Below are 24,746 nucleotides of genomic sequence, written 5' to 3' on the forward strand. Positions count from 1 at the left end.
TTTTAAATCGGGCCAATTTCACACATCTGTCCATACACGGACCGCTTTGCACAGACTAGCTGAGGGTAACTCAGAAGCCTCACGTATACAAGGCTGCTGAGAAATACAGATGTGTGAATTTGGCCTTAGAAAGGGCACTCTCAAGCTTAATAATTGGAGGCGGACGGGCAAAACTGCAAATAGCTAAATACATTTTGTACTACAAGTGTAAAGTGCATGAACTAAAGGTCGGACCTGGCATGTTTTACAACAATCTGTAATATTACAGACACAAGTTATAGACTTCATTTAAGTTAATGGCAAAATAAAAAACCTCATCCCTGCTACTTTATGAACACATCTCCCCTATTGTGTTTGGCTTGCTTGACTGTTGTAGCATTACAAGTTGAAGGTCAGTATTAATAAAAGGTAAGTTTTGTTTCTAATGTACAGTAGCCGCTTTAAGTTGATGAATTTCATGGTCTATGTAGCTTGGGAACTGTGAGATCCCTTATTACAAGGACAACTGTAGCTAAATGTATAATTGAGGATTATTCACTTTTAGTATATAATGTATTCCGGGGAATGACTGAAGCTCAGGACGGTAGCTTGCTATCAGTGCATTAGGATGCGATGTTTCGCCTCAATGAGACTCTTCATTCCATTGTTACCTTACTTTAGATATATACAGTCTGAGTGATTGGTGTGATCGAGTGTCCATATTGGTAAAAAGCCCTAGTGTATGACAATATAGTGACCACATAGAAAAACTGTTGACGTTTGACCAAAGGCATTAGTGAATTAGGTGGATAATACAATGACTGAAACGTAACAAGTTAAAATTTAAGGCCTTTATCTGTAAATGAGCGCTCTATTAGAAATCATCTATATACCATATTTACAGATGCTATAATATATATATATATATTTCTTAAAAGTAACAGTTTTCTGTTCACAGTGCCAATATCTGTACAGGTAGCATTTCACAACTCGTCAGTATTTGACATGGGGATCAGTAGCTCCGTATATACAGAAAATAGAGCAGATACGGAAAATAGAGCAGATGCAAAAACAAAAACAAAATACATCTGCTATAATGACATTTATAAACCCTTTGTGGTAATGTGGCCATGAGTTGTACGAAGCCAAACAAGTCCAGACGAAAGTTTATTCAAACTCTCCTTTCACGGAGAGGCGCTTGCTAAATCCAAAGTGGTGTGAAAACATTCAAAAGTGTCTGTACATTTGTAGGGAAGTGTGGGTAGTGCTTCAATTATACCTTTAGTTCTGATCTAGACAATATAAAAAGTAAAAATAAAGAGCATATCTTGCTTGTGATACTTTACATATTCGTATAAACTTGTCTTGTCACATAGATCTCTTCTGAGTCCAGTTGATGCTGGTGTTTTTTTCCCATTCTGGTTTTGTTCATTATTTTGTATTTGCTCGTGAACAAAGTCGGATGTCACTCAAGAGGTTGGGGGTAGTTTTCATTAAGCATTGAAACGCAGTCGAAAAGTGCTATGTTACGCTACATTAGTCTGCATATGGCATTCTCTAGTTGGAAGGTTCATTCAGGAGAAACCACCTATTCCTGTGTCCTCATGCCTAATTAGACAGATTGATCACAGGAACCTTAGGGTACTGGTCTTGCCCAGTCTGAAATGAATGAGAGATGCTGGAAAGGCTGATATAACATGATACCAGACAGCGGGTAACCACTGTTACCCAGATTACTATACTCTGCTTCCTTCTGACCTCTCTGAGACCTGTTGTAAAAAGCAACAACAGCCCACCTGAAGTTGATAAGAATCCCTCTTCACTGAAAGCAGCTAAGGAAAAGGCAACAAAGACAATCGCAGATCTGGTCACTAGGGAACTCCGCCTTCACTGATATTTTGGTTGCCTTTGCCATCAGTTCCTTGCCCCAATCGATCTTTGCTCTTGCTGCGCTGCTTATGTAAAAGCGCTCTCCACTTGGACTTGTTCTTCCTGAGGTGATTTAGCATATTTAAAGATAGAGGAGTGTCTCCTGTAAATCTCGCCCACTCCACAAACAGTGGCTCTGCAATGTAGGTTATAAAGCCTAAGGACAAAAGAAAGAAAGAATGGAAATGTAAAAAATTGCAAACGATGAGCTGTTTTAGACGGGCAATAATGTAACTAGTTTCATACTTTCCATCTTAGCTTTCCATCCAAGTGTGAAATCGTGTGACTCCTAAGGGTATGTTTCCACGTTCAGGAAACGCTGCGTGTTAGACCAGATGTTACAGCATAGTGGAGGGGATTTCATGAAATCCTGTCTCCACTATGCAGTAAAAGATGCATGCGGCAGACCCGCGGAAACGGACATGCGGCGCGTCTTTTAAGAACGCAGCATGTCCTTGCATTGCTGAAACAAAGCAAGGACAACGCAGGTGACCTGCCAGTGACCTCAGGTGCAGATTTGGTCAGGATTTTACCTGCATAAAATCCTGACCAAATCCTGAGGCAATCCTGAACGTGGACACATACCTTAAAACATTCCTTGTTATCAACTGAGTGGCAGGGAATTTTTGGTGATACCTTTTTATTAGTTGAGCAAAGACCCCCATACACATTAGATTCAGGTGGGTTTGCCCAGCAGGCAGTCTAATATGTGGGGCTCCCAATTCTGCTGCGAGCGTGAGATTAGGGTACTTTCACACTTGTGTCGGTGCGGGTCCGACGCTAAGCGTCGGGCCGACGTACCAACGCACGTTGTGAAATTTGTGCACGACGTGGGCAGCGGATGCAGTTTTTCAACGCATCCGCTGCCCATTCTGAAGTCCGGGGAGGAGGGGGTGGAGTTCTGGCCATGCATGCGTGGTAGAAAATGGCAGACACGACGTACGAAAAAACGTTTTTTCGTGATGACGGTCCGCCAAAACATGACGGATCCGTTGCACGACGGACGCGACTTGTGGCCATCTGTCGCGATCCGTTGCTAATACAAGTCTATGGGAAAAAACGCATCATGCGTGCAGATTTGCGGGATCCATTTTTTCCCAAAACGACGGACTGCGACGGATGCCAAACGACGCAAGTGTGAAAGAAGCCTAAGGCCTCTTTCACACTTCCGTCTTTCAGCTCCCGTCACAATCCGTCGATTTTGGAGAATGCAGGATCCTGCAAAAAAAAATTTGCAGGATCCTGCATTTACTCATAGACTTGAATTAGCGACGGATTGTGACGGATGGCCATCCGTTTCATCTGTCGTGCACTGGATCCTGCGAAAAAAAAGGTCCGTCAGGTCTGTCAGAAAGACGGGCCCAGTGCACACGTTTTCCACAATCTGCACAGGACCCGTCATTTCAACGTCTTGATGGATCCTGTGCAGATTTGGAAGATGGAAGTGTGAAAGAAGCCTTAGTGCTCTGATCCTCTTGCATGCAAGAATCGGATCACAGGTGAGGAGAAGAAGGAGAGATGAATCTCTCCATCTCCTCCATTGTCTGTCTCGGCGTATATCGGATTGCACTCCGATGACATCTGAGTGAAGTCTGATATATTGCATGCACCCTTTGACATGAATGGGTGTGCGCCATATGATACACTGCCAATCGCAGCATGTTGCAATTTTTTTCTTATGCTGAATAAACTTGAGAAAAAAATGTGCAAATCTGCACTATCTCATTGAATTACACTAGTACGAGTGCAATACGGGATTTTCTCGCATTGCACTGCTCCGTATTATATGCCAGTGTGAGTGAGCCCTTATGCAGATTTAATGTGACTCTTGCCTGTGTTTTGTTTCAGCCAAACCAAGATTAACCGCTCAAGGACAGGGCAATTTTTTAATTTTTCGCTTTCTTTATTTCATTCCCCTTTCCAAGAGCCATAATTTTTTAAAATCCACTAACAAAACCATGACGGTTTGTTTTTTTTGCAGGATAAATTGTAAATTTTTTAATGTCTGTTAATGGAGCAGTGTTAGGGCTTGTTTTTTGCGCATTGAGCTGATGCTTTTATTGATACCACTTTGGGATACACACAATGGTTTGATTCCTCTTTATCGGGGATTTGTATCGCATAGGCATTTTGATTGTTTCTTACATTTCAACATTCACCTTATGGAATAAATATTGTATATATTTTAGTAGCGTGGGCAATTAAACATATAGAAATACCAAATATTTTTATTTGCTATCTTTTCCATTTGGCTAGTTATGCTTGTGGAAAAGAAAGCTTGTGGAAAAGAAAACTATTATATATATATATATATATATATATATATATATATATATATATATATATATATATATATATATATATATATATATTATTGTATGTAAACCATGTCTCATTCTGGTGGGTTGAATTATCGGCTATTCTGCTATCTAACTCTCTATGAAATATAACGATATATATACAGTATTATATGTATGTCAATTATATATATATATATACAGTACAGACCAAAAGTTTGGACACACCTTCTCATTTAATGATTTTTCTGTATTTTCACGACTATGAAAATTGGAAATTCACACTGAAGGCACCAAAACTATTAATTTACACATGTGGAATTATATACTTAACAAAAAAGTGTGAAAGAACTGAAAATATGTCTTATATTCTAGGTTCATCAAAGTAGCCACATTTTGCTTTGATGACTGCTTTGCACACTCTTGGCATTCTCTTGATCAGCTTCAAGAGGTAGTCACCAGGAATGGTTTTCACTTCACAGGTGTACCCTGTCAGGTTTAATATGTGGGATTTCTTGCCTTATAAATGGGGTTGGGACCATCAGTTGTGTTGAGCAGAAGCCTGGTGGAAACAAAGCTGATAGTCCTACTGAATAGACTGTTAGAATTTGTATTATGGCAGGAAAAAAGCAGCAAAGTAAAGAAAAACGAGTGGCCATGATTACTTTAAGAAATGAAGGTCAGTGTTAGGAGTCGAGCTCCCGCCGCTGCACAGGGGGAATCTCGAACCATGTCTGCTGCGGTCACTCATTCTGCATCAGCCGCAGTGGAGCCTGCTCAGCGAAGACGTCGGTCCCAGCGTCTCGCTCAGTCTGATTCTGTGCAAAGGGCTCTGCCATTGTAGCCTGTACTGATCGGCGGCGAGCAGACGTCTCTGGGACTAAGTCCTGCTTTTCCCCTTCTGAGCATGCCCAAAGAAAGACCTCTCAGTGGAGGTCTGGGGTCACAAGCTCAGGTACTGCAGTAGCTCCTATTGGTCCTCTAGGAAGCTCCTGAAGTTGCTCAGTTACTGTAGCAGTTCTCATTGGTCCTCTAGGAAGGTCCTGAACTTGCTGCAGCTATAAAAGGTTCGCATGGCCACATGGCTATGCGCTAGTATACACTTGTTTACGTGTGTGTGTTGTGAGTGAAAGTCGCTTTTTAACCCCTTAGTGACAGAGCCAATTTGGTACTTAATGACCGAGCCAATTTTTACAATTCTGACCAGTGTCATTTTAAGAGGTTATAACTCTGGAACGCTTTATCGGATCCCGCTGATTCTGAGATTGTTTTTTCGTGACATATTGTACTTCAAGTTAGTGGTAACATTCCTTCGATATTAATTGCGATTATTTATGAAAAAAATGGAAATATGGCGAAAATTTTTAACATTTTGCAATTTTCAAACTTTGTATTTTTATGCCCTTAAATCAGAGAGATATGTCACAAAAAATAGTTCATAAATAACATTTCCCACATGTCTACTTTACATCAGCACAATTTTGGAAACAATTTTTTTTTTTGTTTGGGAGTTATAAGGGTTAAAAGTTGACCAGCAATTTCTCATTTTTACAACACCATGTTTTTTTTAGGGACCACATCACCTTTGAAGTCATTTTGAGGGGTCTATATGATAGAAAATAACCAAGTGTGACACCATTCTAAAAACTGCACCCCTCAAGCTGCTCAAAACCACATTCAAGAAGTTTATTAACCCTTTACGTACTTCACAGGAACTGAAACAATGTGGAAGAAAAAAATGAACATTTAACTTTTTTTTGCAAACATTTTACTTCAGAACCATTTTTTTTAATTTTCACAAGTGTAAAAACAGAAATTTAACCACAAATTTTGTTGTGCAATTTTTCCTGAGTACGCCGATACCCCATATGTGGAGGTAAACCACTGTTTGGGCGCACCGCAGAGCTTGGAAGTGAAGGAGCACCGTTTGACTGTTTCAATGCAGAATTGGCTGGAATTGAGATCGGACGCCATGTCGCGTTTGGAGAGCCCCTAATGTGCCTAAACAGTGGAAACCCCCCACAAGTGATACCATTTTGGAAACTAGACCCCTTAAGGAACTTATCTAGATGTGTGGTGAGCACTTTGAACCCCCAAGTGCTTCACAGAAGTTTATAACGTAGAGCCGTGAAAATAAAAAATCGCATTTGTTTTCACAAAAATGATTTTTTCGCCCACAAATTCTTATTTTCACAAGGGTAACAGGAGAAATTAGACCACAAAAGTTGTTGTGCAATTTCTCTTGAGTACGTCGATACCCCATATGTGGAGGTAAACCACTGTTTGGGCGCACCGCAGAGCTTAGAAGTGAAGGAGCACCGTTTGACTTTTTCAATGCAGAATTGGCTGGAATTGAGATCGGATGCCATGTCGCGTTTGGAGAGCCCCTGATGTGCCTAAACAGTGGAAACCATTTTGGAAACTAGACCCCTTAAGGAACTTATCTAGATGTGTGGTGAGCACTTTGAACCCCCAAGTGCTTCACAGAAGTTTATAACGTAGAGCCGTGAAAATAAAAAATCACATTTTTTCTACAAAAATGATCTTTTTGCCTCCAAATTTTTATTTTACCAAGGATAACAGGAGAAAATGGACCCCAGAAGTTGTTGTACAATTTGTCTTGAGTACGCCGACACCCCATATGTGGGGGTAAACCACTGTTTGGGCGCATGGCTGAGCTCGGAAGCAAAGGAGCGCCATTTGACTTTTCAATGCAAAATTGACTGGAATTGAGATCGGACGCCATGTCGCGTTTGGAGAGCCCCTGATGTGCCTAAACAGTAGAAACCCCCCAAAAGTGACCCCATTTTGGAAACTAGACCCCCCATGGAATTTATCTAGATGTGTAGTGAGAACTTTGAATGCCCAAGTGCATCACAGAAGTTTATAATGCAGAGTCGTGAAAATAAAAAATATATTTTTTTTAACAATAAAGATTTTTTAGCCCCCAAGTTTTTATTTTCACAAGGGTAACAAGAGAAATTGGACCCCAAAAGTTGTTGTCCAATTTGTCCTGAGTATGCTGGTACCCCATATGTGGGGGTAAACCACTGTTTGGGCACACGGCAGAGCTCGGAAGGGAAGGAGCGCCATTTTGGAATGCAGACTTTGATAGAATTGTCTGCGGGCGTTATGTTGCGTTTGCAGACCCTTAATGTACCTAAACAGTAGAAACCCCCAACAAGTGACCCCATTTTGGAAAATAGACCCCCCCAAGGAACTTATCTAGATATGTGGTGAGAACTTTGAATGCCCAAGTGCTTCACAGAAGTTTATAATGCAGAGTAGTGAAAATAAAAAATATTTTTTTTTCCCACAAAAAATATTTTTTTAGCCCCCAAATTTTTATTTTCACAAGGGTAACAAGAGAAATTGGACCCCAAAAGTTGTTGTCCAATTTCTCCTGAGTATGCTGGTACCCAATATGTGGGGGTAAACCACTGTTTGGGCGCACGGCAGAGCTCGGAAGGGAAGGAGCGCCATTTTGAAATGCAGGCTTTGATAGAATGGTCTGCGGGCGTTATGTTGCGTTTGCAGAGCCACTGATGTACCTAAACAGTAGAAACCCCCCACAAGTGACCCCATTTTGAAAACTAGACCCCCCAAGGAACTTATCTAGATATGTGGTGAGAACTTTGAATGCCCAAGTGCTTCACAGAAGTTTATAATGCAGAGTAGTGAAAATAAAAAATATTTTTTTCCCACAAAAAAAGATTTTTTTAGCCCCCAAATTTTTATTTTCACAAGGGTAACAAGAGAAATTGGACCCCAAAAGTTGTTGTCCAATTTGTGCTGAGTATGCTGGTACCCCATATGTGGGGGTAAACCACTGTTTTGGCACACGGCAGAGCTCGGAAGAGAAGGAGCGCCATTTTGGAATTCAGACTTTGATAGAATTGTCTGTGGGTGTTATGTTGTGTTTGCAGAGCCCCTGATGTACCTAAACAGTAGAAACCCCCCAAAAGTGACCAAATTTTGGAAACTAGACCCCCTAAGGAACTTATCTAGATATGTGGTGAGAACTTTGAATGCTCAAGTGCTTCACAGAAGTTTATAATGCAGAGTAGCGAAAATAAAAAAATATTTTTTTTTCCCACAAAAAAGATTTTTAGCCCCCAAGTTTTTATTTTCACAAGGGTAACAGGAGAAATTGGACCACAAAAGTTGTTGTCCAATTTATCCCGAGTACGCTGATGCCCCATATGTGGGGGTAAACCACTGTTTGGGCGCACGCAGAGCTCAGAAGGAAGGGAGCACCATTTGACTTTTTTAGCGCAAAATTGGCTGTCGTGTTTGGAGACCCCCTGATGTACCTAAACAGTGGAAACCCCCAAATTATAACTCCAACCCTAACTCCAACACACCCCTAACCCTAATCTCAACCCGATCCATAATCCTAATCACAACCCTAATGATAATCACAACCCTAACCCCAAAACAGCCCTAATCTCAACCCTAACCATAACCCTAATCAAAACCCTAAATCCAACACACCCCTAACCCTAATCCCAACTCTAACCCTAACTTTAGCCCCAACCCTAACCCTAACTTTAGCCCCAACCCTAACCATAACTTTAGCCCCGTCGTCACAAAAAGAGTTCAATGTAACCTTTTTTTTGTACGTCACGTCCGCCATTTCCGCGCATGCGTGGCCGTAACTCTGCCCCCTCCTCCCCAGGACATAGACTGGGCAGCGGATGCGTTGAAAAACTGCATCCGCTGCCCACGTTGTGCACAATTTTCACAACGTGCGTCGGTACGTCGGGCCGACGCATTGCGACCGCCCCGTACCGACGCAAGTGTGAAAGAAGCCTAAGGCTACTTTCACAGTAGCATCGTACTCGGCCCATCGCAGTGTGTCGGGCCGACGTACCGACGCTAGCGTTGTAAGCGCCGCACAACGGGTGCAGCGGATGCTGTTTTTTCAACGCATCCGCTGCCCCATTGTTAGGTGTGGGGAGGCGGGGGAAATGGCGGACACGTCGCACAAAAAAGTTACATGTAGCTTTTTTTGTGCCGACGGTCCGCCAAAGCACGACGCATCCGTCGCACGACGGATGCGACGTGTGGCAATCCGTCGCAATGCGTCGCTAATGCAAGCCAATGGAGAAAAAACGCATCCTGCAAGCACTTTTGCAGGATGCGTTTTTTCTCCAACGACGCATTGCGACGGAAGCCAAAAAACGCTAGTGTGAAAGTAGCCTAACCCTAGCCCTAACCCTAACCCTAAATTTAGCCCTAACCCTAACTCTAACCCTAGCCCTAACCCTAGCCCTAACCCTAAATTTAGCCCCAACCCTAACCCTAACCCTAGCTCTAACCCTAACTCTAACCCTAACCCTAACTCTAACCCTAACCCTAACCCTATCCCTAACCCTAATTTTAGCCCCAACTCGTCTCTCCTGCCGGCCGGCAGATGGCAGCAGATGGCGGGCGCACTGCGCATGCGCCCGCCATAAGGAAAAAGCCGGCCGGCAGGAGGAGACAGAAGAGGACCCAGGGACACCGGGTGAGTATCATAGGGTCCCCCGAATCCCCCTATTTCTCTGTCCTCTGATGTGCGATCACATCAGAGGACAGAGAATTACAGATCGCTTTTTTTTTTTTTTTTTGCGGTCGCCGGTAAACTGTTAATTACCGGCGATCGCAAAACAGGGGTCGGTGCAAACCGACCCCGATCATGTTCTTTGGGGTCTCGGCTACCCCCGGCAGCCGAGACCCCAAAGATCTTCCGGGTGCCGGGCGGCGGGCGCACTGCGCGTGCGCCCGCCATTTTTTCCCAGAAAAAAGATGGCGGCTACCCTCGGCAACCGAGACCCCAGAGAAAATCCGACTCTGGGGGGCGCTATTCACTTTTTCCACAGCGCCGTTAATTAACGGCGCTGTGGTTTAAGTACCCTTAGCGGCCGCCGTTAAAAGGCGTATCGGTGGTCGTTAAGGGGTTAATCATCCCCTCCCTTGTGTTTGAATGCTCACGTAAGGAGGATGATTGTAATCTAGCGCCCGACTTGTTACCAACACTGGTACATAAACAGCGTCTATTACTGTGACCGCCAGTGCCCTATCACCACGCTTTCCAAACCCAAGTCTGGGTGGTTAGTGGCGTCCACCAGTGAGGCACCGCACGCACTCTCGTGCTACTTAATTATTATTTCTGTTACGTGCGGTACTGCGGCCCTGTGACGCAACAGGGTTTGCTTCTTTCACACAGGGTGAAGCTAAGGCTACTTTCACACTAGCGTCGTGCACTGCACGTCGCTATGCGTCGTTTTGTAGAAAAACGCATCCTGCAAAAGTGCTTGCAGGATGCGTTTTTTTCACCATTGACTTGCATTAGCGACGCAGTGCGACGCATTGCCACACATCGCAACCGTCGTGCGACGGTTGCGTCGCGTTGGACTGTCGCCACCAAAAAACGTTGCATGTAATATGTGCATGTGTATGTTTGGTGCATCGTGTCCAGCATTTCCAACCGCGCATGCGCGGCTGGAACTCCACCCCCTCCTCCCCGCACCTCACAATGGGGCAGCGGATGCGTTGAAAAACAGCATCCGCTGCCCCCCTTTGTGCGGCGCTTCCACAGTATGCGTCGGTGCGCCGCAACGTCGCGTTGCGACGTGCAGTGCACGACGCTGGTGTGAAAGTAGCCTAACCCTTGTGTGTATCCTCATTGTACCGCCATATAGTCCGGCATTGCTTAGCAGCAGGTTCCATCTCTGCACGGTGGACCCCGGGCTGCGAACGCACCTTATTCCTTTTCTCTAATTATTTGGTGCGTTCCCATAGCCCTAATAGTCAGTCCGAAAAATTAGGAAAACTTTGAAAGTGTCTCCAAGTGCAGTTGCAAAAACCATCAAGCGTTACAAAGAAACTGGCTCACATGAGGACCTCCCCAGGAAAGGAAGACCAAGAGTCACCTCTGCTTCTCAGGATAAGTTTATCCGAGTCACCAGCCTCAGAAATCGCAGGTTAACAGCAGCTCAGATTAGAGACCAGGTCAATGCCACACAGAGTTCTAGCAGCAGACACATCTCTACAACAACTGTTAAGAGGAGACTTTGTGCAGCAGGCCTTCATGGTTAAATAGCTGCTAGGAAACCACTGCTAAGGACAGGCAACAAGCAGAAGAGACTTGTTTGGGATAAAGAACACAAGGAATGGACATTAGACCAGTGGAAATCTGTGCTTTGGTCTGATGAGTCCAAATTTGAGATCTTTGGTTTCAACCACCGTGTCTTTGTGCGACGCAGAGAAGGTGAACAGATGGACTCTACATGCCTGGTTCCAACCGTGAAGCAGATGTGATGAGGAGGTGTGGTGGTGTGGGGGTGCTTTGCTGGTGACACTGTTGGGGATTTATTCAAAATTGAATGCATACTGAACCAGCATGGCTACCACAGCATCTTGCAGCGGCATGCTATTCCATCCTGTTTGCGTTTAGTTGGACCATCATTTATTTTTCAACAGGACAATGACCCCAAACACACCTCCAGGCTGTGTAAGGGCTATTTGACCAAGAAGAAGAGTGATGGGGTGCTACGCCAGATGACCTGGCCTCCTCAGTCACCAGACCTGAACCCAATCGAGATGGTTTGGAGTGAGCTGGACAGCAGAGTGAAGGCAAAAGGGCCAACAAGTGCATCTTTGGGAACTCCTTCAAGATTGTTTGGAAGACCATTCCCGGTGACTACCTCTTGAAGCTCATCAAGAGAATGCCAAGAGTGTGCAAAGCAGTCATCAAAGCAAAAGGTGGCTACTTTGATGAACCTAGAATATAAGACACATTTTCAGTTGTTTCACACTTTTTTGTTAAGTATATAATTCCACACGTGTTAATTCATAGTTTTCATGCCTTCAGTGTGAATTTACAATTTTCATAGTCATGAAAATACAGAAAAATCTTTAAATGAGAAGGTGTGTCCAAACTTTTGGTCTGTACTGTATATCTACCTATACTATGTGTAGACATTTATTTTATCTATTCTATTGTAACCTGTCAGTGTGATTTTACATTACACCGCACTCAATTGCCAGCTTTTCTATAGGACACCGATGCATATTTCTCGCAAGTCACACTGATGGTCCGTGTGATGTGCGAGTTTCTCACACCCATAGACTTTCATTGGCGTATTTTGGCCATAATACGGTGACAATCGCAGCATGCTGCGATTTCCTCCGCACATATAATACAGTCGAGAAAACAATGGATGATGGAGGCTGCCCCATAAATTAACATTGGTCCGAGTGCTATGCGATTTTTTATCGCATAGCACTCGTCCGTATTTCTCGCTAGTGTGATGTTTTTTTCGTCCACACTAGGAGTTTATATAAAAAAGAGCATACTTTGTTAATTCTGTTCTTTTCTTTAGGAAGCAAATGGTCTTTGGTTACAAAATAGACGATGCACCGAACTTCAAATTTTTCATGAATAATTCCTAACTTATGATCATAGGTTTACTCCTTCACACATTATTTCCTTTTATGAAGTGTACGGTTTAATATGATAATGATGAATTAAAGTGTACTTACCAACTTGTATACTGGGTATCGAGTCCTTTTGTTGATTGCAAAGTGGGCTTATTTCTAGGCCAAACTTACGTTCAAGGTCTCCTAGGAAGCAAATAAAAATGTCTTTTAGTTAGCCACCAATACCTTCTAACTGACCGCATATACATTGCATGTCCAGACAATAAAATTCACGGCAAAAGAGAGGTATTTAATAGGCAGCTTGTGCTGCATGTCATTCCTTTCAGTTACATAAACTAGAAAATAATTTGACTTTGGAAATGCAACCATAAACAGTGAATTAGTGGGTTAGTACGATACATGTTGGGGTAACATACAACTGTGCTTTCCCGCACATACTATTCTGGAATTGATTTAGGCTTCGACTACACAGCGACGTTGGCCAAGACACCTATTAGTTCTCCTGACATGTCTGTTTTGGTAAATATTTGCATTGCCCAAGAAATAACAATTTTGGGGAATCTAAAAACACCTTTAAATTAGTGCTGATAGGGTAAGAATAACTCACACATCAAGTTGTCAATAATATCATAACAGTGGTACAGAATAATACAGAGTTCTATCACCTATCATAATGTACAACTGCTGGGAGTCCCACTACTTGGGTCATTACTGAGCACTGGTTCCCAGTCCCTACGCTTCATGACTAAAGTGGGGCGGAGTTGTAAGCTGCATACATATTAGACTAAAGTCAGATTATCCTTTAGCCAACATTTGACTAATGTATATGGGGACTGTTAAATAGCCCAAAATTCCACACAATAACAGTCTAATGTGTATGGGGAACTCCTGACTCTCTTAGACAGATGATGTGTGTAACAACCCTGCCGGCATCACTGCATGGCCTTCCATCCCCCACCTGCCTTACACACCAGCTTACTCACTACTCCGAGTCACGCTGTGAGTTCTGTGTTCTGCCGGCTCCATGCTGGGTGCCTCTTGTCTCCTGCCTGCTCCCTGCATACTTCCTGGCTGTGTGCATAGGGGGGCGGTGCCGGCACTCCCTGGCTCTTATTGAGTCAGTGTGCATCTTCCTAAGGTGTCCCCAGCCAATTGTCAAGAGGCCTAGGTACTTAAGGCATCCCCGTCCATAGGAGGATGCCTGATCAACTTACTTCCTCAGTTAGTGTCTTGCTGCTGAGGTGCCAGGTCCTGTTCTGCTAGTTCTCTTGTGTCAGCCACCCAGAGGGGCTTCGTACCCTGGCCTGTACCTGTGTCTCTTGTTTCAGCCACCCAGTGGGGTTTTGTACCCTGGTCTGAGTCCTTGTTTCTGTGCCTTGTCCCGTCTGAACCTAGTCCTATACCTGTGTCCGTTTGTATCCCTGTCTGTAGCTTTTCCCATTCCGCTGTGTATTTCTTTGTGTTCCCTCGTTCAGCTCTTAGCTCTGCCTCCTACGTTTCTGCTCTTTGCTCCGTCTCCTGTGGTTTTGCCCTTTGCTCCGCCGCTTGCTGCTCTGCTCTTTGTCTCGCCTCCAGCGGTTCTGCTCTTGGCTCTGCCTCCTTCAGCTCTGCTCTTTGCTCCACCTCCTGTGGTTCTGCTCTTTGCTCCGCCTCCTGTGGTTCTGATTTTTGCTCCGCCTCCTGTGGTTCTGGTCTTTGCTCCACCTTCTTTCGTCTCTGGTCTTTGCTCCGCCTCCTTCGGCTCTGGTCTTTGCTCCGCCTCTTGCGGTTCTGCCTTGCATCCGCTCCTTGCGGTTCTGCCTTGCATCCGCTCCTTGCGGTTCTGCCTTGCATCCGCTCCTTGCGGTTCTGCCTTGCATCCGCTCCTTGCGGTTCTGCCTTGCATCCGCTCCTTGCGGTCCTGCTCTAGTTTTGTTTTGCAACCTGCGGGTCAGGTCCCTTCCTGTTCCCATATACCCTCCAGTTTGTACAGGTCCCTACCTGTTTCCATATACCTGCCCATATTGCTTTCCCTACCAAGTCAGTACCTGTTCTGCCAGTTTCTCAGCTGTCCCCGCCTGCCAGTGTCTCACCGTGCCCGCCTGCCAGTGTCTCAGCTGTGCCCGCCTTCCAGTGTCTCAGCCGTGCTCGCCTGCCATTGTCTCAGCCGTGTCTGCCAATCGAGCCCGTTGCCTGCTTCTGTCCTAGCGTTCCATCCCCCAGTGGGATCAGCAGCCACAGCCAGACAGCACCCTGGAGTGGTATCTGGCAGCTACCTGCCGCACAAGCCTGACCTCACCATCAGAGGCTCCAGTGAACACCAAGGTAGCTGCTTAGTCACGCCCGTTCCAGAGTAGTCTGGTTTGTGGCACAGTGGGGCCACAATCCCCTCGCTCACGCCTCCCAGTCAGGGCGTAAGCGTGACAACGTGAAGAAAAAGATGTCAGAATTCCAATGTCTATTCCTTGTTTTTCTTCAGGAGACAAGCCACTGCCAGAAGAATCTGACGGCAGCTCGCTCATAGAGAATATTGGAGTGCTCGCTTGTATGGTGGACTTGGGGAAAATATTTCAACAGAAAATTTTGTAATATCTATGGGGCCCTTTAATCTATGGAAGATATACAAACTGTTAAGTAAAATAATGAAAAAGAGCCAACCATAGTATCCAAATCAGTAAAGTTGCTCTCATTACTATGAATTTCACAATGCCACGATGATGGTAGGTGACTGTGTACAATGGTTTGGACGATGTAGAAATCCCATAGGAAAAATATAATATATATATTTTTAGCAAAAAAAAAAGTAAAGGTTATGAAAGTTTCCCTTCTATTTTAGTAAATGATGCCAGGAGGAGGCTGGATCTCCCAAACTTCATTGTGCCTGTAGCCAGAGTCTCCTGTGAGCAGCTCATCCCATCTACTGCTTTATTACAGAAATGAATATAAGCTATGGTAATTCACTTTATTCTGGAGTCTTAGCTTTGTCCTGAGAGGATCTTTTAACTTTTGTTTAAAAAAATGGCTGTGAGTTATTGGTTTGGCTCAGCAATGCTGGACACGTTGCTGTAAATTTCTGGCAATGTCTAACCTTGTCTGTAGAATTCTTCGCAGACTCTCTCACTCCATTGCTTGCTCAGCTCCCATACACGGCAAGGATTGCAGATGTCAGCACACTTCAGGGCAATCTGAAAGCACAATTCAATTCAGTAACAATGAGGTGTATAATATTCACTAATCATATGTCAGGTCTGAAAATTAATGTAACTGAATGCCCCATCACAGTCTTTGTACCACGATATATAGTACTCTATGGTTCCGAGCTCATTGTAACATTTTGCAGGAACTGGCTGTGAAATAATTGGATGTAGCCTAACAAACATTGGTGCACGTAAGTAATGGTCCATCATGCTAAAGCCAAATAAGATTTTTGGGCATGTAAGGAAAAGACAGATACTGTCAGTATGGAGGCCATACTGTGTACACCATGATTCTATCATCTCCATTCACGTGAATGGCTATGTCAGGGTTTTTGTGGGATTACCACGGTTTCCAATGGAAACCCATATAATCTGTCCATGGTTTAATGTGAACCTAATCTGAAATCAGTCCATTCAGTGAATCTCTGCAGATGTTGGTGCCCTTTTAATGACATTTTATACTGGTGTGTGAAAAAAAAAGAGAAAGGCCTTGAATCGTTAAGATTGTTGTTTCTTATGTATGAGGGGCATGCAGGAATAAGGTGCATCGGATTCATTAAGAGGTCTTATCAGTGGGATGTATCTCCGTGCACCTTAGCACAAATGATACTCCAGTCAATAAAAAACGGAGGCAACCATTACTGACTACCACATTTTTTGTTCTTGATTTCTTTTAGTGTTTCTTAAAGCCAGAAAGTTGCCATTTGAAATGACTTTAGTTTTGTGCCATGTCTGTGATCTGCTTTTTTCTACAAAATTAAACAACTGAATGAACATCCTCCAAGGCCGGTGATTACATAATTTTTGCCAGGGGTTGTGTAAGAATGATACCTTACTCACTAACCAGATATATATTGCTTCAAACTTTCAGGGCACACCGGTCTGGATAAAAACATTTAGATAAAAGGCCCTTGAAATTACAACGCCCCCTTGGTAAAGCGGGAATAAAATAAGAATTTTGACCTGTGACAGGTCCTCTCAAGGCAGCTATTCAGCACATGTGCAGATTCAAAAGGTTCTGCTGCCTGTATCTGCATGTGCGATTAATATCTTCAGTGCTTGCAGAAGAAGGACAGAGCAGAGGAAGTGGTCATAAGAGTAAACCACATGACCACAGCCATCTTAACTATTATGAACGCTTCAGTGCCACCATCCATAACTTAAAGAGGTTGTTCACTACTTTTACATTGATGACCTATCCTTAGGACAAGTCATCAATCTCTGATCGGCGGGGGTCCGACACCCAGACCCTCCACTGATCAGCTGTTATCAATGTCATACTAACTTGCCGAGCAGCTCCATCTACTTGTAGTGGCCGGGGCTTGGTATTACACATCCGCCTCCCATTCAGGTCAATAGGAGGCGGATGTATAGTTCCCTGCAGCAGCCAATACAGGTAGACGCAGCAGCTTGGCAAGTGAGTCCTTCTGCTGCCACCACCCATAACAGTTGATCGGCGGTGGTGCCAGGTGTCAGACCTCGGCCGATCAGACTTTGATAACCTATCCTTAGGATAGGCCATCAATGTAAAATTAGTGGGAAACATCTTTAAATCGGAAATTTGTGTATGTCAGGAGGCTTTAAAATGCAACAAAGGATAAGCAATGGGGGATTTAATGACTGTTTAAGTCAGAACAGTGCATTGTACAATTTTGGCTAGCAAGTGTACCACCAATAGTCAAATTGTTCATTTAGAAACTAAGGAACAAAAAAAATGCATGCTTTAGACTAGGATATAATTTTTACCTGTAACATAAAATGCCGGTGGTCTGTGTCTGTTAGAATGAGATCTTTATTTTCAAGGTGACCTTTAAAACGGCTTAGAAATTCATTCTGACGATTGATGTCTGTCGATAAGATTAAAGAACCCAATTGTTGTTCAATATCCAGCCTGAAATAACAACAAATGGTTAGGGTGATCAAAGACAAGCAAAAAATCTCCATGGCAGAGCTCATGTCTCCCTTCATGAAGTGTAGCCCCATGTGTTGTGGAATGGATTACAGTGGGCTGTCTAGTCTAGATGGGGAACTAGACCACCTATGGACAAGAGTGGAGCTGTTTTGTGGACAACTCTATAACTGTTTTTTATAATGCTATCATTAGCAGTCATTCTGACTGAGCTTTAGGGCTGGTACACAGGAGCATAATATACGGATATGCATTAGTCGCCTCTGTATTTCAGCTGGGACTCGCCCATTCAAATGTATGAGTGTGCAAAAAAAATCCGATCCCATATGGATCATATGTATTGCACCTGAATTTTACGGCTATATTGCCGATATTAACCTAGGCAAGTATCATGTATATTTTAAACTGTTGATGTATAAATTCAGATGCCATACCAACATAAAATATGGACACAGGGATGGAAAATGCATGACAATAGGGTTTCTTTACAGTTTCTTTGTATTTTCTTTTTTTTTTTTTTTTTTACAAAACTGTATAACCCTAAATACTGTATGAGGAGGATAAAATGTATGAAGGGATGAGCATAATATAAGAAAATGACTTTGTGCTTAAAAGTATTCTTCTTTATATTTTAGGTAAATGATAAATATTAAAGTTATGTGGTTTCATAATACTTACGTCATTTCCTTTGACAAATGTGCAAATAGCCTTGATTCTCTCAGCATGCCTACAGTGGACCTCCAGTGGTGGTTCTCTAAAACTGATGTGTTCTAGTGTAGGAATGCAATAAAATAAATGTTAGAAAATAGGAATCACAGGGTATTACCAATATAAACTAACCTATCGTCTAGTGGTTACCCCCACTAAATATGATACATCAATTATCATTGCTATAGCTTTTCTACTCCCCAATCGCATGACTGTATTATTACGTATTACCAAGTTCAAGTTTTTCAATGACTCAGTCAGTGACGCATGCTGTTGTAAAGCTCTGGTGTGGCCTTACCTATAATGTAGCCAGGATGTTTAGAGTCCACATGTACTATAAGTGGCCCGTTTAATGGGCTTTTTCAGGCTAATGATATTGATGATCTTTTTGACACCTGGCACTTGCATGGATCAGCTGTTTACAACTGTGGGGGTGGCTGGATGTAATCAGTGTATGGAGTAAGAACAGCATAGCTCGATAGACTGTGCAGTGACCGTTCAAGCGAGTGGAAACTGAGCAGCGGTAGCCGAGAATGGCCTCTACACAGTGAACAGACACTGTTTACATCCGGCCATCTTGGGAGCAGCAAACAGCTGAGTAATGGGGGTGCAGGGTGTTAAACCTTCAACAATCAGATATTGATAACCTATCCCAGGGACAGATCATTAATACTGAAGGTCTTGAAAACCCCTTGAATGGAGTAGTTTGATAGATTCTGGGATTGTTTACACAAAATAATAGCGATCCCAATGACACTAATCTTATCACTGGAGAGGTTGTTTCAAACCCGACTGGCTCCTAAAAGTGTGAGCCAAACATCTGTCCTACTAGACCAATGTGGGAGATTTATGAAAACTGTCGAAAAGAAAAACTGTCTTTATTGCTCTAACAACCAATCAGCTATAATTTTTTAAAAGCAGAAGAAATGAAAGTTAAACAATCATTGGCTGCTTTGGGCAACAAAGACCATTTTTCTTTTAATCAGTGTCCTAATTCTCCCCATTGTGTTAGATTTTTCTATTCTACAAGAGATTAGTGCTATTAGCTATTATTCTAACAGAAAGGATACTCACACCCTTACCATACTTTCATATCATAATGAAAAAAAGACAATTAAAAGGCTAAAACCCCATTCACATGACCCAAACAGACGTTTACCTGGTACATGCTGGCAAGATGGTGTTTAGTTTTGATCAAAAATGGCTGGTTTACTCCTGGGTGATCCACATCGTGTGCAGCTGCTGCCAGCAGCCCGAGCATTATATCCAGAGGAGTTAGATAGCTGGCAAGCTGGATGACATAAGTAGAGGTTTACTTTCTACAGACGTAGCAACCATCCTTACAAATATTATTTAAGTAACCAGCTCGCATAGGTATAAAAACCCTGCATAAATCAAGTCTGATGCATTAATTGTTTTTACAGAGGAAATTGGTCTGACCTTAGCCATTAATTGGGCCTCTTTCATAACTTACAGAAAAACTAAAGATCACAAATCTAACGGATCATCCTACAGAGTCATCCATCTAATATACAGTAATTAAATTACAGAATTTAAATGGATTGTTCACTTTCAGGAAAGTGGGCCCCAAGGTGAAAAATATTTAAAATAGCAAACTCAGCAGGTACTCGCCCTCCCTAGGTTCAGTGCTGCCCCCCTGCCTCTCATCTGCTCTTGGTGCTTTGGCTGTGGCGGTGACGTCACGTCAACGGTGCGCATCATGGCTCTAGCCAATCACAGAGCTCAGAGGCGCGTGCTACGGACCACGGCACAGCCACTGAGCTCATTAAGTGCCAGAGCGGTGATGCATGCAGTTGGCGTGTTGATGCTGCTGGTCCAGATTCCATAGCCAAAAAACTGAGTCTAGAGCAGCAACTTGGAGCTGGTGCTGGGTTCAGGCAGGGTGAATACCTGCCGTGTTTGTTATTTTAGGTATTTCACAAAATTTGGGATCCATTTTCCTGAAAGTGCACGAACCCTTTAAGGGTATGTGCACACACTGTTTTTTTGCATTGTTTTTCTGCCCCGTTTTGTCACAAACACTGAAGGATTTCCTAGGGCCAGCAAAGTGAATGAGATCCCTGAGGTCTCATGCACATGTTGCTTATTTTTTCTTTGCAAATTTGCAGACGATTTAAATCTACATAATGTCAATTCTTTCAGTGTTTCTGCTGCAGGTTTCACCCACAATATTGAGTGGAGGAAAATCTGTAAAAAAAAATGCAGTAAAAATGTGCATATTTTGAGCCGCTTTTTTCCTGCAAACACATCAGGATTTGCACCAGAACTTGAGCACATGCCGTAAAGTAATTATTATTATTATTATTATTATTTATTGTTATAGCGCCATTTATTCCATGGCGCTTTACATGTGAGGAGGGGTATACATAATAAAAACAAGTACAATATTCTTAAACAATACAAGTCATAACTGGTACAGGAGTAGAGAGGACCCTGCCCGCAAAGGCTCACAAGTGTTTTTTGATGTTTTAAAAATAAAGTACCTACAGATGTGTCCTTTTTAAGTTGTCTCTAATCCTGGCATATCCCCAAATGTATAGTATAACATGGTAAACATACATGAAAAAATTGTATATGGTGGGTAACTCGATGAATGCTATCTAATGGCCATCATCAAAGGTTCCCAGCATATTTTTACTTATTTTTTTACTGAATGGGATGATTATCTATTGAATTAAAAGCTTGACAAATTGTATAACCTAATATAGTTTAAGAAAAGCTGGTTGGATACACCTGTATAAATGTTTGATTGCAGTGAGGACAGGCATGTTATAGGGACATCACACAACACTGGCAGTATAGTATGGCCATGTGCTGAAGGTGAGACTGGCTTCCAGAAGCATTTCATCTACAGACAGTACGGACTAAGTGATACGTCATACTCTATTTGAACAATCTGCACACAATTTTTATAGGGAATCTGTCACCGGGTTTTTGCTATCTCATCTGAGAGCAGTGTAAACAGGTGCGTGCAATGGCGCAGAAGATGAAGACATAGTGGTAACTTATCCAAAGATTATTTATTTATCTAACACAACGGTTTAGGTGATTAGAATACAGAATTAAGAAGGATTGAGAAAAGAATGCAGAGAAGTATTTTACAATGGCAATGTGTGCTCCTTTTTGGGGATGGGATTTGCCATTACAATTAAAACTCTATCTTACAAGGCAACAAACAATAATGATCAGTCCTAATACCCTGCTCTATAGTGTGTCACAGTGAGACTCGTACTCTTGACCATAGTCTCTTAGTACGTCGGCAGTAACAATTTCAGTACAGGCCCTATGGGAGTCAGCGGTACTACTCCGTTAGGCTGCAAGTCCCTTATCAACTATTCGCGTCAGCGATGCTTTTACTCCAGCTACCTCTGTCTATTGACGTGTAGCCCCATGTCACTTCTGTACCGTAATTTACACTGCAGCCGTTCCCCTGATTTGCTCCCCTCTCTCGGGTTGTCTCAATCCCTCTGGTCGGCTCTCTCTTCCTTGAATCTTCTGATTGGCTCTTTCGATTCCTCTGTTTAGCTCCCTCTTCTCAATTCCTCTGATCGGTTCTGCCGCTCTCTCGATTCCTCTGATCGGCTCTCTTGATTCTTCTGATCGGCTCCCTATGCTCAATTCCTCTGATTTTTTCTCCTGCTCTCTCGATTCCTCTGTTCATCCCTCTTGATTCCTCTGATCAGCTCCCTCTGCTCAATTCCTCTGATCGACCCCCCCCCCCCTTCGATTCCTCTGATTGGCTCTCTTGATTCTTCTGATTGGCTCCCTCTGCTCAATTCCCTTATTGGTTCTCCTGCTCTTTCGATTCCTCTGATTGGCCCGCTCGATTCCTCTGATCGACTCCCTCTGCTCGATTCTCCAGCTCTCTAGATTCCTCTGATCGGCTCCCTCTGCTCAATTCCTCTGATCAATTCTCCAGCGCTCTTGATTCCTCTGATCGGCTCCCTCTGCTCAATTCCTCTGATTGGTTCTCCCGCTATCTCAATTCCTCTGATCGGCTCCCTCTGCTCAATTCCTCTGAATGGTTCTCCCGCTCTCTTGATTCCTCTGATCGGCTTCCTCTTCTCAATTCCTCAGATCGGCTCTCCCGTGCTCTCAATTTCTCTGATCAGCTCTCTCTCTCGGATCCCTCTTTCTTACTCAAGGCTGGGGCTTCACTTCAGTGATCAATCCTGTGCTGGTAGCTGCGGATATAAGGCAGCTCAGCTACTTTCATAAGTCTGTCCTGATAGATGTTCAGCCATTGACACTCCCCCTTCTCTGCTCCCTTGGGCCTTTTATAATTCTTAGCTGCAACACAGTTATCACATGACCTCGTGTCCCTTTCTTTTGGTTCCTCCCCTGCAACCCACGCCTATTTTATGGTACCTCTATTTCTTCCCGTTCTTACAAGCTCTGGCCGATAGATGGCGATGTTTGCTTATTTAAGCGTCACTGTACACTCGGCTACAAACATCCTTAATTCTCTTAGGGTACCGTCTCACAGTGGCACTTTGGTCGCTACGACGGTACGATCCGTGACGTTCCAGCGATATCCATACGATATCGCTGTGTCTGACACGCAGCAGCGATCAGGGACCCCGCTGAGAATCGTACATCGTAGCAGATCGTTTGGAACTTTATTTCGTCGCTGGATCTCCCGCTGTCATCGTTGGATCGGTGTGTGTGACACCGATCCAGCGATGTGTTCGCTTGTAACCAGGGTAAACATCGGGTAACTAAGCTCAGGGCCGCGCTTAGTAACCCGATGTTTACCCTGGTTACCGTCGTAAATGTAAAAAAAAACCAAACAGTACATACTCACATTCCGGTGTCCGTCAGGTCCCTCGCCATCTGCTTCCCGCACTGACTGTGAGTGCAGGCCGGAAAGCAGGGCACAGCGGTGACGTCACCGCTGTGCTCTGCTTTTACTTTACGGCCGGCACTCACAGTCAGTGCGGGAAGCAGACTGCGAGGGACCTGACGGACACCGGAATGTGAGTATGTACTGTTTTTTTTTTTTTTACATTTACGATGGTAACCAGGGTAAACATCGGGTTACTAAGTGCGGCCCTGCGCTTAGTAACCCGATGTTTACCCTGGTTACCCGGGGACTTCGGCATCGTTGGTCGCTGGAGAGCTGTCTGTGTGACAGCTCCCCAGCGACCACACAACGACTTACCAACGATCACGGCCAGGTCGTATCGCTGGTCGTGATCGTTGGTAAATCGTTTAGTGTAACGGTACCCTTACACTGTACAGCCGAGTGTACAGTGACGCTTAAATAAGCAAACATCGCCTTAAGACTTAAGGTACCTTCACACGAAGCGACGCTGCAGCGATAGCGACAACGATGCCGATCGCTGCAGCGTCGCTGTTTGATCGCTGGAGAGCTGTCACACAGACTGCTCTCCAGCGACCAACGATGCCGAGGCCCCCGGGTAACCAGGGTAAACATCGGGTTGCTAAGTGCAGGGCCGCGCTTAGTAACCCGATGTTTACCCTGGTTACCAGCGTAAAAGTAAAAAAAACAAACAGTACATGCTCACCTGCGCGTCCCCCAGCGTCTGCTTCCTGACACTGACTGAGCTCCGGCCCTAACAGCACAGCGGTGACGTCACCGCTGGTGCTTTCACTTTCACTTTAGGGCCGGCGCTCAGTTAGTGTCAGGAAGCAGAGGCTGGGGGACGCGCAGGTGAGCATGTACTGTTTGTTTTTTTTACTTTTACGCTGGTAACCAGGGTAAACATCGGGTTACTAAGCGCGGCCCTGCGCTTGGTAACCCGATGTTTACCCTGGTTACCAGTGTAAAACATCGCTGGTATCGTTGCTTTTGCTTTCAAACACAACGATACACAGCGATCGGACGACCAAATAAAGTTCTGGACTTTATTCAGCGACCAGCGACATCACAGCAGGATCTTGATCGCTGCTGCGTGTCAAACTAAACGATATCGCTAGCGAGGACGCTGCAACGTCACGGATCGCTAGCGATGTCGTTTCGTGTGAAGGTACCTTTACAGCAATGTCACTTACTGGACTTCTTGCTGTAAACTTGATAAAATCACAGTATTCTCTGCTCTACACCTACAGGTTACCTGATATGGAGCTCTTTATAACCTCCCCCACATCACTGATTGGCAGCTATCTGTGTACACTATGCACAAGCAAATAAGCAGTGTGTGTGTGTGTTGCAGAGTTATACAGAGCTCACGATTAAAGAGGACTACACAAAACCACAGCAAGCACCCCAGTAAGTGACAGCAAGTAGCCCAACAAATGACACATCATTGGAATCAGGGACTCCGCCCCTAGATTATG

General features: G+C 44.0%; 1 protein-coding gene across 3 annotated transcripts in view; it reads right to left on the reverse strand.

The window, feature by feature from the left end:
- Positions 1 to 1,133: 1,133 nt before the first annotated feature.
- The window catches only part of PDE7B (phosphodiesterase 7B), a 638,072-nt gene continuing 614,459 nt past the window's right edge, over positions 1,134 to 24,746 (reverse strand). For all 3 annotated transcript variants that reach the window (XM_077289320.1, XM_077289319.1, XM_077289318.1), the window contains 6 exons: positions 19,585 to 19,716; positions 18,396 to 18,487; positions 17,555 to 17,699; positions 15,700 to 15,796; positions 12,735 to 12,815; positions 1,134 to 2,065 (listed from right to left, as the gene is read on the reverse strand). In XM_077289320.1, coding sequence (XP_077145435.1) covers positions 1,851 to 2,065; positions 12,735 to 12,815; positions 15,700 to 15,796; positions 17,555 to 17,699; positions 18,396 to 18,487; positions 19,585 to 19,716 — 762 coding nt within the window. In that variant the 3' untranslated portion in view covers positions 1,134 to 1,850. The remainder of the gene's footprint in view (positions 2,066 to 12,734; positions 12,816 to 15,699; positions 15,797 to 17,554; positions 17,700 to 18,395; positions 18,488 to 19,584; positions 19,717 to 24,746) is intronic.

This window comes from Ranitomeya variabilis, chromosome 2 (genome assembly GCF_051348905.1).
Source record: "Ranitomeya variabilis isolate aRanVar5 chromosome 2, aRanVar5.hap1, whole genome shotgun sequence".
Lineage (NCBI taxonomy): Eukaryota > Metazoa > Chordata > Amphibia > Anura > Dendrobatidae > Ranitomeya > Ranitomeya variabilis.